The 14,724-nt window shown below is 40.0% G+C and overlaps 1 protein-coding gene across 20 annotated transcripts in view; it reads left to right on the top strand.

Annotated features, from left to right (window-relative positions):
• TENM2 (teneurin transmembrane protein 2) overlaps nt 1-14,724 on the top strand; it is a 1,085,256-nt gene that overhangs the window by 987,314 nt on the left and 83,218 nt on the right. For all 20 annotated transcript variants that reach the window (XM_068205619.1, XM_068205638.1, XM_068205636.1 and 17 more), the window contains one exon: nt 14,264-14,458. In XM_068205619.1, coding sequence (XP_068061720.1) covers nt 14,264-14,458 — 195 coding nt within the window. The remainder of the gene's footprint in view (nt 1-14,263; nt 14,459-14,724) is intronic.

The raw sequence follows: 14,724 nt of genomic DNA, 5'->3' as shown, positions 1-14,724 counted from the left end.
TGGGAACCAATTAATAGATATGAAGATACAGAAAAAATTGTGATAATGCATTGTTATAAATACACCAGCAGTGTGACTATTGTCAGCTTGGGGGAGCACTGTGGTAAAGGCAGTTTTAAAGAGGGGTGTTGGGGCAGATAACATCTTTGTGGATTATAGAGGGCAAATGGGGCCTTCAGAGGGGAGACTGAGCATAGGAAACAGCTAAAAAAAAAAAAAAAAAAAAAACAGTTCTAAAATTTCAGTTTCAAAAGCATCCTATCCTAAGTTCTAGAAAAGTTGAAGTCAGAATTCAAGCAGTGAGCAGTGCAAGGTGAAGGGGGTCTGTAAATGAAGTTAGAGCATGAAGCTCACATTCCATAAGATAAAAGACCTGAAACAAGACTGGGAAAGAAGAGCCACACAGCTGAAGGTTAGATGAATAAATTAACAATATGATTAGTGAAGCAGTGTTGCATGTAAGCATGACTGAAGAAGACTGAATTTATCGATGTGGAGAAAAAGGTACTTATTTAATGTAGATTTTATTTACTGGAAGCCAGGGCAGAATTCTGACCTAGAGATACAATGCAGAAAAACGTCTGTAAAAACTTTTCAAAGCCTGAATGTGAGGAAAGAAAATGAGTCAAAAAAAAAAAAAAATCCAGACTATGAACCTTAATGAAACATAGAATGATGGTATTTTCTATCTTTGATAGAGCAAGAATGCAGGGTAGGTCTGAGAAGAAGTGAGAGGGAAAAAAGGTAAATCAAAGAATAATATTGGTGAGCATTTTTAGATGTTCCTAATCATAGCATGTATCATCTTACACTTACACTGTAGTGTTGAAGGAAGAAAAAAAAAGTGTGCTTTTCTCTGGAAATGCTGCATTCCTGACTTGTCACCTACACATATCTCACATCCTTTCTTGCAGCTGACAGAATTCAGCATGTTCAGCTTCTCTCTTTGTATCTCTTTCTGGGTGGGTTTGTTTTTGGGTTTTGTGTATTTATGTGTGCATGTGTGCCAACTTCTGTGCGTGCTGCAGCAGCAGCACAGCCCTGGCTTGTCACTCAAATCTTCTCTCACAGTGGGTGGAAGCATCATTTTGATACTTGAACAGACAAGGCTGTCTTTGGCAGTGTTCCCCTTCAGCAGTTCCCACCTCTCTGACTCAGTACCTTAAAATGCCTTTGTTATAAATTTTCTCCTTGTTTTCCTACTCTCATATTTTATTAGCAGGCTATTTTAATTTCCTGCAAACTGGTCATGTCCTCAGTTGCCTTCCAGATTTTTTATGTACAAGGCAATGATTGCCTGCCTGCCCTTGTTTTTCTTGGTTTTACAGAACTGCATTACACTCTAAAAAGGAGCTTGTGTCATTAACTCTGCCTAAAATTAATTACAGAATAAATAAATAGACATGCATCCTATTTTGACAATGACTGACAGCCATTGCTGTCTATCAGCTGCTAGCTGGCCTGCATGAAATGAGATAGTAGCTTTGATCCAGTGTCAGGAAGACAAGGAGAGCCAACACAAAATCCATCCCTGCAACTCTTCCTAATTGGCAATTTAAGCAGAAGCCAAGGGCTGAAGGGGTCACAGGCTGAATTCTTTCAGACTGTTAGTGGCCATGCCTCCAGAAGGGGCTTGGGGCAATAGGAGCCGTGTCCACTCTGAGCTTCCCTCATCAATCCTCGTGGATCCTCCTGGAGATTGGGAGAAAGAACAGGGAGCTGGAAGGGCTGGGCTCTGGAATTCTACAACAGATACCTTGTTAAATTTCTCTTACAACACAAGGCATTTAACATCACAACATTTCACTGCTGCCTGGGAATGTGTACCTGTCCCTCCAGTACGGTGTAGATTGAACAGGAGGATTAGCAGTGCTCAGATTGCTCTCTTTCCTGCACCAGGCTGGAACTGGTGCTCACACCCTCTGCATTCTTTGTAAGAGAATATTTGCAAAGTTGAAATAGCACTCAGGAGCTGCTTGTAGCATTGGGAATACTTGAGGAAACATACTTTAAGAATATAGACTTCAACATGCAATATATTAACTTCACATTGTTCTTAAAGTTTCTACAGCTTCTGCTGATCCCAGCATTGAATTTAAGGTTATAAAGAATTTATCTGCCAAAGATCTTGTCCTGAATCATTTTAAGTGGGGATTCCCCTGTTGTTTAGAAATACATCCTTCATTCTTTTTATCATGGTTGGGCCTTTACAGGGCAACAAAAATGCTTTAATTCTTTTAAAGAAATGTATTTAATGCTGTTAACTACACCTAATAGTTGCACCTCATGTAGCAATTTATTAGCATGTTTTCTGTATTGAACCACCCATAAACATATAGGCCCCTTTGTGCATGTGAATTGCATTGTCCTTTCATATGTTTCTGAGTTCATGCTGTAGCCTATGAACTTGAAATTATATATGATTCTTTTTCCCAAAGAGCTTGTAGGATGGTGGTGCAGCTAAGAAGGCAGATCTATTATGCAGGAGAAAATTTCCAACAAAGCTAAAAGGATTAAGGAAAAAAATAGTGGGGAATACTGAGAAATTCAGTAATGAAGGAAGAAGAAAATAATTGGCAGAAGTCACTGCTGCCACTGATGGACAAAACATGATAGGTAAAAAGTGGACGTGCAAGGAATTATAATTCTCTGATTTCAGCAAACATTCAGGTATTTTTGTGTGATCGTTCATACCCCACCTGGAGAAACTCAGGGACTAACGAGAGCCACAGGCAGTAAGTACTGTAGCTGAGCTAGAGCCAGATTTTATTGGCTTAGTATTATAAGAAAGTTTGCTTTGCTTATGTCCAGGATGGAAAGCATATGGAAACACAGTAAAATCCTATTAATGGATTTTTCTTCAACAGCATTATGTAATATTTTCATACTTAATAAAAACTGGGTACATTCATTTGATCCCTCACAGCTGCCTTTGAAGGCTGCTGTGTTATCAGTTACGTCTCTTTCTTCTCTTGTTAAATATGTGCAGCACAAACACATCTATTTGCACAAATATCTTCTGTTTCATTGGAGTTCCAATAAGTAGAATATTTCAAAAGGTTCTGGGTATAGCGAGGAAGTGGACATCCATATAAATACATGCAGGGCAAAAACCATTGTGTAGCTTAGTTCTGGCAAGCCAAAAAGTTTTTTTTTCCTTCATAATGCTTCCATTGGTGGCCAGGAATTTCTTTGCTCCCACTCTGCTCTGCTGAGCTGAATTGTGCTCGCTGTGCTGTATGCCTTGTAATTTGTTTTTGTGCTTAATTGGTTAGCTTATTTAATTGTGTTGCAATCTACATTTTGGTTTTACTTTGCTTTGTCTCCCTGGAATTGTACTGCTGTGTGTTTATTTCGTTAAGTTCTAAGGGTTCATCTTGGCAGTTGTGTTGGGATCATCTTGGAGTCCTTGTGATGATGGTAAATGTCATTGAAGCGACTATGATTAAGTAGTATTGTAAATCACATTATAGAAATGCAGCTGTTGTCAGACATCCTCAGACATTTGCCAGCCCTGAATAACAGAAACGGCCCTGAATCATAGCTTCAGATTTCAGCATGCATGACTTTTTTCACACCTACGCTATATCTCTATCAAAACTGTAATTTAGATATTTTTCTATATTTAGTCCTTACTTCAGTAAGATTAAATTCAGTTAACTGTCATCCCCCTTCACTTTCTCAAACAAACAAAAAAACCTCTAATTCAAATGTAGAAAAATGTTTACATATCTGCAGCTGATGTGGAACTGTGCAGTTAAACATGTTACGATTTAACTTTTCTGGTAAATTTAACAAGGCAAATAATAGTAACTAAAATGAAACCAAACCAGCCTGCATTTTAAATACCCTGAATGCTGCAAGCTGTGGGTGCAGTCCTGCATCTACTGCACTGCTGTTTAGCCAGAGCTAAGCCATTACTACAGGAGCAATAATTTTTACAGCATTCACTGGAAATGGTGTAAAACTTATCCAAAAAATATTTCACTTTTTTTGTTCCTTTTTCTAGAAGCATAAGTGACTTTGTGCAGTTAGTGCTTTTCTGTTATAGATCACAACACTTATGTTTGGAAGGGAATTTCTGGTATTTGATGTTTGTCCTTACTGCTGCTTTTTGTGAGCATCATCTCTGCTGCTTTTGTGAAGCATCATCTCTTTGACTCCTCACTGACTCTTTCCACTGAGACAGCAACTGAAAACTCTGAAATAGTTTAGTTCTGCCTTCCTCCGCAGTTTTCCCAGTGATGAAGTTATCAAAACATAGGAATGGATATCTACATGCCTGTCTATGACAGTAGCTGATTTCAACATCTGTTGGTTCCCATCTGTTGGCAGGAAGGAAAACTTGTTTCTCTGCATGCTCTTATATCAACTTCACTGCTTATATCTAAAGCAGGAATTTCACAGCTCTGATTCTGTGTTACTCACAGAAAAAGAGCTGGTTTGGTTGCTTTGGGTTTTTTCCTTCCTTTTTGAAGGCATACAATAAGTGGCAAACTGATCAGTCTCATTCTTCTGTGGTCAGTCAGAACCAGAGCAAGGGAACTTCCATCCATTTCCTTGAATGCATTGATGCATGTGAAAAAGAGATTGAAGTGTGCCGCTCTTTAGCGGGGTAGCAGAGAGGCAGGACCTGATCTGGACTGGCTGCAAACCACCTTCTGTACTGTGTGGGGAAGTGCACTCTTCCCTTAGCACAGGCAGTGACAGTGGCAGAGCTTCTGCCATGCTGGAGGAAGAAACAACCAGGCTGACCAAGAGTTGAATCCAGAATGTACTGACAGAACAAAGTCCTCAAGACATTTGACTCCTGGCACAGCTAGCTGATTTGTCAACTGTCAGGGCACTCAAATGTCCTCTTTTTTCTCCATCTCCAATTTGTAGCTTGTTTTATGCCACTTGAAATTATTTTTTTATGTGCAGCTATGACTTCTCCAGGGAGACAGAACAGTGGCCTCTTTCCCTCCCCCTGAAGCACTCCAGTATCTTCATCTAAAATCTTTGTTGGTGGTTAGTGAGACTGTCTAATCTCATCTTTACAAAAGCAGTAATGGGGTTTCAGTCCTCTCAATCCACCATTAAAATAGTTCTGAAGTACTTGATATTGGCTTTATTTTGATTTTCTTATTCTTATGGACTGCATTGTTATTGCTACTGAAAATATCATAGGGGTTAAATAATCAAACAAAATTTACTTGTGCCAACTGAGCAACATCTAAGACACTATTTTAAAAAATTGTTGCATTTCTGGAAATTGGTGATAGTATGGGAAAAAACATTTGTATTTCTTACATAGATTTTTTGTAACAGTTGTTAACCTAAGCAATTATCTAATGGAAATAGATACTTTGTACAATGGTCCAGGAGGGAACAGCAAGTGTTTTCTTTTTGACTGATAGGCTCACACTGAAGGCATGAGGAAAAATAGGACCTTTGTGATAAATTTGAGCCAAAGCAAAAGTTTGCTGAGTGTTCAGAAGAATGTAAATATTAATTGTGCAGTTAATGCTGTCCGGTCACTTCTATAAAAATCATCCCATTTTTTTTGTAGAACAGCTTAAGTACTTATCGATTGAGAACTTCTATAACTCCCAAAATGGAGGCATCCCCATATCTCTACAGGTATTTTAAATGAATTGAATTAATCATAGGCTTAAAAGTCTCTAGTGATCTTCGTTAAGTTTCCTGGGTTTAATTAAAACATCTGTGCAGTTTTAATTTATCGATTCATCCAGCTCATATGTCATGTTTTTAACACACCCCAGCATGCTCTGCATCATTTTTAACCCGATTTCCACTTAACTAAAGCAATTAAATTCACCCCGGATTAATTAAAGCATCCATACTTTAGTGCTTAAGTCAGCGTGTGCTGCTTTCCCCAAATGGTTTCTGAATGTCAGAGATTTGACACACCTGATGGGTTTTTTGTCCTTCTGGAAATTCTTCTGTGGGTTTCCTCCTCGCTTGCTAATGTGCAGTTTGGCAGAGCTTGGTGGGGCTGGTGTTGGGCAACTGAAGTAGGGAGAGCAGAGCTTGCTTGCTGTGAGAGACATTCCCTCTTGCTGACCTGGTGCCTGCCAGGGCAGAGCAGCACTACTGTTAAACCATTTAAATTAGATCTGTGTTCTGCACTCAAAGCATTTCATGGAGTAACTGCTAAAGCACCTCGTGTCAGTGACAGTTTTTCACAGTTGTTCATTCTCCTGCTTCTGGGTGCATTTCTAGATGATTTCTGCTTGGAAGAGCACGAGCTCTTAGAGCAACCTAAAAAAGACTGTGTAGATCTTTCTAATTGTCACTGTTTTTAAGAACCTTTCAGCCTGATGGGAGTTAGTGAATTTAGTGATCTCTGAAGAGCAGCCAGACTAGTCAAACACCATTCTTCCTGACTGTGCAATTAGCACGTTTGTGGGGCACAAAGAGCAGGTGAGAGAAAACAGTCTTGGATTCATTCAGTCTCCCATTCCAGCATGATTTTCTTGGGCATGATTTTGCTAGGGTGGAGCAGCATCTCCCAAGGAAAGTAGTATAAAATAAGTGTAAACTAGGAGAAGAGAAACAACATAAACCATGAAGTCGTCTTAGAAGTTATTTCGGATTTTCATATCCACAAATGAACTTCAGTAAATACTAATGAGTTTGCAGACAAGTAGTGAAATGTGCAGCCAACTGACTGAAATAGGTTTAAACAGAAAATATGAAGGGAGGTGTTGTCAAACAAAACCATTGTATTTTCAGTCTACAGCTAAGTAGATTTATATGTCTTCTAATTTTTTAGAAATGTCTGTGGGCAAATACTTGATGTAATAAGGGATATGATAATTAAGGGCAAATATTTGGTGTAATATGGGATGTATAATAAAACAGGGAATGTCTCAATACTTTTTTGTTTATTATATTAATGTAAAGTCTGGAGCCAACATTTTGAATCAAGTTGACAGCAATTAATTTTTTTTAATAACTGGGCTGATTTTCTAAAAAGCAAATGCTTTTGATTCCTTTGGGTATAGTGATTTTGTTGATTTTAGGCCATTTAGATTAAGATTGTTCATACATAAATAGGCATGACTTAATTTTAGGAGAACAGGAATTTGATTGTAGCTTTTGCAGTGAATGTAAAATTATTTGGGGCTTTGGTTGACAGTTGTAGGATTCAACGCTTCCATCAGTAAAACACATCTTCACTTGCTTACTTATTAATCTAACTTGTCCATTGAAGAGAAATTAATATGTGCAGTCTAAATGCTGCATATATATCACCAACATAAAGACCAAAAAGAGAAAAATGCCACTACAGTGTGACTGTGCTCTCATCTATCACGTTAGGAACCAGGCAGCTGTACATAACATTTGTCTTGGCTCTTCCCTCTATTTCTGCTCCAGTTTGGAGCTGACCTGGAGTGCATTTTTAGGCTTCAGATAAGACTGTCAAAAACTGGAATCCATCCTTATATGTTGGCAAAATCATAATCTCTCAGCAGTAGCAGCCTAATCTCTGCTAAAAGGAAGTCCAAGTGTGAGGTATTACAGTCTGAATTAATTATCCCCTAGAGGAACTGCACCCAGAAGGGTCCCTGGTAGGGCTCAATGCTAAGAAGTTTGACCTACATCTGTCTTCGATTCAATTCCTCGTGGTCAGTGAAAAAAAAGGACAACTTCAGTTGCATTATGCAAGTGTGCTTGCATTATCCACTCCTTTATATAACAAGGAATTTGTGCAATTCATGTCCAAAGAGCATAGCAAGACTGCCCAAATCAGTCCAGTGAATTTTTGTGACTGAAATTTACTTCCTCCTCCTAAACAGGAGCACCTACAGATAAAAATATTTTTCTTAGGTGTGGCAAAATTCTGTACAGTTCAAAAAGGGCTGAACCTATCTTACATAGGAGCATAAATAGTGTCCCTTCAGAATGCTTTTTTTTTCTGAATGTGTTTATTTGTTTAGAGGGAAGTAGAGCTGTAATAGCTGAGACCAAAATTCCATTTCACCCAGGATTTCAGCTGTGATGGTGACATACAGCAGATAGCTGAGGAAGAGTAAAAGTTTTGTGTGTCTTTGCTGCTTTTCCATTAAATTCTTCTGGTTCCAGAGGTAGTGTGTTCTAGGACTTTCTACAACAGACAAAGCCTCTTTGTGTTCAGTAGCCTTTTCAGATTTTCATTCCATGAATTTGTTGAAATTCTATGATCAATCACAGAATATTCTTCCATGAGTTTTAACTTGTCAATTAATCTTGTTAAAACTGTTTGATGGAATAGTCAGCAGTACTCAGGCACTGTAGGCAATGTCCAAGTGCTCTTTTAGTTCAGTCTTAAGGTCATACTTAAACACTCAGTCCTGAATTTCCATACTATTTACATGGTGAACAAGCAGCCAAGCTCATCTTTTTTCACACCAGCTTGTGGTAAGAAAAATGTGTCCTTTATGCAAGACTGGGGCTTGCAAGCATTATGGATACAACCATTCTGGCCCACACCCAAATACCAACCCTTGGTGCAGTTTTGTCATGGGCATCTCACCACAAAATTCTGTGATACACACATTAAAAAATTAGATCGGACCAAAAATAATGTTCTTCCTCTGCTATGTTTTAAAATTTATATTTGAATGAAAAACTGAGCTGTTTGCAAAATAAGAATAATATAAGGGCATTGCTTTTGACCTGGTCCAAGACAGGGAGGCATTGTAGATGTAAATTCAAAAACCGTTCCAGTCTGCATATATTTGTGCCCAGAGACTCAAAAAAATTTAGAAGAGAAATATACCAATTTGTCTATTTTATGAGGAGGAACTGAAAAAAGTCTGCAGTAAAGAACTGACAGCATAGATCCTAGTGGTACAGGACTCTCTCTGCACCAGGGTAATGTTTGCTATACAGGAAGAGAAACCAAGCCAGAACTCTGCCTTCAAATCCTGTTTGGAGCTTCAAGTAGCAGGGGAAAGCCTCTCAACCCAGCAGCTGTGTAACTAATCCAAGTTCTTCAACAGCTTCCAAGAGTTTGTCTCCTCAGATATCCTTTGCTGGTTTCTTGCCATGCTGTAGAAGAACTGCTCTGGTGAGTATGTGTGTGTGGACAGACTGCAGCTGGGACACCGTGGGTTGTCACTGGACAAAACGGTGGCTTTTGCTGCCAGACTCTTTGGGCATTATCCCTGGCCATCTCCACTCCTCACCCGTGTGTAATAGGCTGTTACCAAATCACCTTTCCTCATGCATCAGGGAATATGAATATTATTCCAAAATATCCTTTAGAGAGAGAACTTTTAGAGGGACGTTTGGCTTGTCTTTCCTCCTCCATCGATGTTCTCAAATACGTGCAGCCCACAGGACTCAGAGGTCTGTAGTGTCTGTTCATCAGCTGAGCCCCTTGTTAAAATTTCATCTGATTTTTTTCAAATAGAAGTAAAGGGCGTAATCCCATAACCAAAGAAAGTTTAGGGTTAGTAGCTGTGCTTATCCAGACTCACTCAGGACATATACCCTTGGGCCTAAGTTGCTTGAGTGTTGCCATAACTACTCCTGACGATCTCTGTCCACCTTTTGCCAGTGCTGGTGTAAGATATGCAATTGATCTCTCCACAGAAATGAGATGGAACTTGGTTGTTCCATTACATAAACCACCTTCCTTCACATTGCTTCAACAGACTTTAAACAATCAGTTCTGTCCTGGACCAGGAGCCGCACACTTCCCACGGGGAAACACAAACAGTCCTAGATAACAAGAAATCCAGAATATTATTGAGGAGTTTGCACATCAGCTGAAGCTGCCAGGATGTAAAATGGGGGTGGACTGGTTTGGGTCTCGTCCTGCAGCAATATGATCTAGGAAATAGGCATAGCAGAACTCTTTTTAGGCTACCTGCTCCTGTTCTTTATAAAAAAGCAGCTTGATTCTCTGTCTTCCTCACACAGGACAGACTATAAATCCATAGCAAAAACAGTCATGAAGAGCTATTCATTACTGCAGTGACAAGCCAGCTTCTTGTAATAACCGAGACCTTCTTGCATTCTTGCTTACATGTTTCTCCTGCAATCTTAGTGACATGGCAGTCTTGGAAATGCTAAAATCTGTCCCAGAATCTGTCATTTTTCTTATTCTCAAAGTGATATTCCTATAGTTGGCAGAAGAACTCCAGCAGGGGGTTGTAGATTAAACTGTAGCTTTAAGTTGCAAGTGTCTTAATCTTAACTGTATCCACTTCATCCCTAAGGTTAAGTGGCAGATTCCCTTGTTTGTCCAAAGTCAGTTCTGGTGTCACTGGCATTGTGACTGCCCTGGCAAACCCCTGAAGGCAGGTTGCTGTTCAACTTGCAGACAAGCTGCGCAAGGACTGAATAGATCCGTGAACCACAGCAACACCTTTGACCTGATAGAAACATGAAGAGAAGAATGAAAAGCTGTGACATGGCTTTCAGCTTTTCTTAAATTCCTGAAGCACCATAGCAGAGTCAGGGAGCACTAAAAAAACTGCTGTGGGAACTCTTCAGCCCAAGCACCATTCAGTAACCTTTCTTCTGCAGTACCAGGCTCTGGTATCCCAGAAGCTGAACCATGCAAATCCAGGTCAAAAGCAGGAGCTAAGAATGGTTTCCCCACAGACATGTTCCAAAGAGCAGATACACATCACCTTTAGCTGGACTGCAGTTACCCATTGCTTAATGAGACTTAGGGACAAAGCAAGCAGAGAAGTGATCTTACAGCAGGTGTATGGCACAGAATTACGGGTTCAGACCTCTCTAGCTAGGTCTGGACTGGTCATAGTTGAGTGGCTTGGATCTTTTTGTTGTTTTGGTTTTCTCTTTTATTTATTTTTAAAATGGGTTATTTCTGCTCAGCCCCTCTTTCAAGGTAGTGTGCTGTTTAAATAGAGTTATTCTATTTATTTGAGTTTTCATGCTAGAGGAGAGGTTTGCAGAATAGAAATCCTTTCAGGAGTTGATTCACATATTGATCTATAAAACAACAAAACAAGAGCTGTTCCTCACTTGTATCCAGCTTGTGAGTCAGCTTTAAGTTTTTGTCCTTATAACTACTTGAACAAATGTGGTTTCTCCAAAGAAACTGCCTAATGCCTATTAGATTGTCCAAAGAAAGTGCCTAATGCCCAAGGACTCATTTAGCCTTCCTAGGACTTGTTCTTTTCCATCACAGTGTGGTGAGGAGTTGGGTGGGCAGAAGCAAGTGTGTCCTAGTGCAGTTGGGGAATCCACACTGAGAAACCATCAGTAAGGACAGCTCTGAGTCTCTGCAGTGGCATGGAAACATGGAGAGAATTTTCATCCAGCAATATTTACTTCCTTCTCTGGTGGACTTCACCAGAGGGACTGCAGGCTTAACCACCATATAAAGGAGCTGAGGGGTGCCTTGTCCTAGAGAGAATTTTGTGTTAAAGTGAGTTCCAGTTAAAAGACCAGGGTCTATACAGTGCTTCAGGGTGTGCAAGATGATACCAAGAAACTCAACACTCGTGGTCACACTAGGTCTTCAGGACAGGCTGCCTTCTGATCACTTGCCCAAAATCCTCTACACTGCACAAAGAGAGCAGGACAGAAATTATTACCTCTCTTATACTGATTTGAGAAAATGTATCAGTGTCAAGCTAAAACAAGCCTTTAAATTGCAGTGAGATTGAGAGTTATGGACAAAGGAATTGTGTCCCCAGATCTTCGTAGCCAAAAAGTGGAAGTGGTGCTGGGTTGATCCGTTTCTTTCAGGCTCACCTGGTGACTTGCAGGAGCTGCACACCTGCACAGGGAAAGGCTGTGCTGGGAGCTGAGCCAGGCTCCTCAGGGGATCATGCAGCCAGAAGGAATAGTCATACAGCATTCAAGTTGCTGTTAGTTCAGTGTGTGGTACATCATGGAAAGGTGTTTGATGCTGGGGTGCAAAAAGATGCAAGATAGACTGTCCTGGAGTGCAGGGTGGAGACAATTTTTCTGTGTGGTATTTCAATACAGCTGGCTCAATAAACTTAGCTCAGAAACCAGCAGAAATTTAGCATCAACTTTTTCACTGAACTCAGTAAAACACTCGTGAACACATATCACATCTGAAATGAAAATGTTGCTTGTTGTAGCAGACCTCTCATTAGGGGTAGAAATGAGTTAAGACACAGACTCTCATCAAACAACATGGAAAGGGTCCTGGTTTTTTCTTCTTTATGGTTCAGCCATCCTGACTCTGACTACAGCAAGTTCCTACTGTTGGCTTCCCAGACAGACTGACTGCTGGCTATTCCTGCTGGAACATGACTGCAAGTGTTTCCTTGCTGCCTCTGACCACAGAGGCTTGACTGTGGCTGCAGGCTCCAGCAGCAGGCTCTAACTCCATCAGACCCAGCCCAACCTCACAGAAGACCTTCTGCAGCTGCAGCAGCAACTCTTTTCCTTCTTCCTCAGGGCTCTTCTACCTCCACAAGGTCCTCTACCCCCAGGCTCTCTCTGACCAGCCAGCCCACCCCTTTTTTTATTAGTCCCAGCTGAGACCCATTAAAGAAAAGGCTGTCCTTCTTCTCTGGTAATTAGTACAGCAGTGATTTACCAGGGGTGAGGTCACTTGTAATCCCTTAGGCTACACCTACAGTTGCTGATGGAAATTATATTTTACTCGAATTTCTGTTCATTTTTGCAGTGCATAAGAAAGCAACTGGACAAAACTTATAGTAAGAGAGAACACCAGTAATGCAGTAGAATGAAGTCCTCTTGCTACCAAAGATGGATAATATGGATCTAAGACATAGGAGCAGTAGCAAACCCCAAACTTCAGCATACTGACTTTGATATTGTTCTCTTGTAAAAGGAAAAATAGGCCAAAAAATGTTATACATATTATATGACATGCAGCCCATTAATCTGTAGTTTTAATTGAAATAATTCTCAGCACTCTAAATTTTAGCTAACATTTCAGGTTATAAATCTGAATTTTATTTTTTCTGATCAATTTTTTCACCTATCAAATAAGAAAATTCACAAAAAAATCTGTCCTGAAATGTGTTTTTGCAGCAGATCAATGGGACAGCTAAGATTAATAAGGATTGCTGGGCTGAACAATGGAGAAGTTGAATAACTGGAGCATTGCACATTTCTTTGCAGGAAATCAATTACTTGGGTTCTTCTTGATCATTGGGGTTAAAGGGATAATAGAAGCCAAGAAGACATTAGGACCTTTTAATGATTAATAGTAGCTTTTGATTTTTGGCACTGTAACACTGGCTGTTCATTTCTAATTACTTTGAAGAGGGAAAAGACAGGGAAATACTTTTCTGTCTTTATCAAACTGCATCAGAGAGGAGAGCACAAAAGTGCTCCAACTTTTCTTAAAGACTCACTTCATTACTCCCATTTTCTGTTATTTCTCTGTTATTTTTTCCATTTTTCTGGCTAGTGACCACACACCCAGTCTTTGACAGGCACAGAAGTTCAGATTGCCATGTTCCCAAGGGAGACATGAGCACATAGGAGTGAATATGACTTAGTGAAACATTTATATGCACCTGGGTTTTAATCAACCACTTGTTTCTTTCCATTGCTCTGCATATGTACAACATCTGATTCCTGGCACCCAAGGCCTAATGACAACTTCTATTATTCATAGCTTCACTTCATTTGCATAAATTAATATTTGCTCAGAATGTCTTACCTCCTTAATAACACTGTAGTGAGGGGTAAGGGTTAATGGTTCTTTCTTGCCAGTACACACAGGGTAAAAGCTGTCACTGGGATCCAGGGAAACAAGGCTCAGCAGGGATAGTGGTGGCAAGGTGCATTTGTAGTAGCTGAAACCTTGTGTCATTCTTGTGTTCAAGATTCTTACACTGAAAACCAAAGGGTCTAAAAAGGTCTGGGGACATTGCATTAAGGAAGTGTTATGGTAGAAGAAGGATGCCATAAAACAAGCTGTTGTGGGGACTGAATGTTTTGTGTTCTATCTGTGAAAATTGGATGTTGCCTAGAGAAAGAAAGCAGAGTAATGTCAAACTCAAATATGTTCACATTACCTCATTTGTTATCCCAAACATTATCAGTATTATCCAAAGAATAGGAGTTGTATTCTCAGAATGCCCAACACATATGTGCTTTATTAAATGGCATCAAATTGTCTGGGAAATGAAGACATGAACCACTACTAATTATATCAGGTGTTTTTTTCCCCGCAACTGAACATATTTGAGTGTAAGTGTTTGCTAGTGGATTTTAGTGCACTTTTACATGACTACATGCATGACCCTGTGTGTTGTTTTTCTTTCACTCTGTTTTCCAGCTGCCTGCCCCGTTCTGTGCAGTGGCAATGGTCAGTACTCCAAAGGCACCTGCCTGTGCTACAGTGGCTGGAAAGGTCCAGAATGTGATGTGCCCATCAGCCAGTGTATTGACCCCTCGTGTGGAGGTCATGGCTCCTGCATCGAAGGGAACTGTGTCTGCTCTGTGGGCTATAAAGGAGAAAACTGTGAGGAAGGTAGGATATTTGGTTTTTTTCTGTTGTTAGTTTGTTTTCTGGGTTTGGGAGTTATTTAATGGCTTGTTTTTAAGGAAAAAAAAGGAAAGAATGGAATAAAAGTCTAAGCATAAAACTGCTGTAGCAGGTAAAAGAGGGTAAAAACTTAGTCCACCACAATTTTACTGATCTATCAGAGTTCAGACAAAACTTCAGGCCTTCTGTATACATTGCTTTGCAGTATTAAGAGGGTCTGCCACAAGTAAACCTGAATAATTCCTTTGCTG

The sequence above is a fragment of the Anomalospiza imberbis genome, chromosome 15 (genome assembly GCF_031753505.1).
Source record: "Anomalospiza imberbis isolate Cuckoo-Finch-1a 21T00152 chromosome 15, ASM3175350v1, whole genome shotgun sequence".
NCBI classification, from domain to species: domain Eukaryota; kingdom Metazoa; phylum Chordata; class Aves; order Passeriformes; family Viduidae; genus Anomalospiza; species Anomalospiza imberbis.
This window is presented reverse-complemented; position numbering and strand designations above follow the sequence as displayed.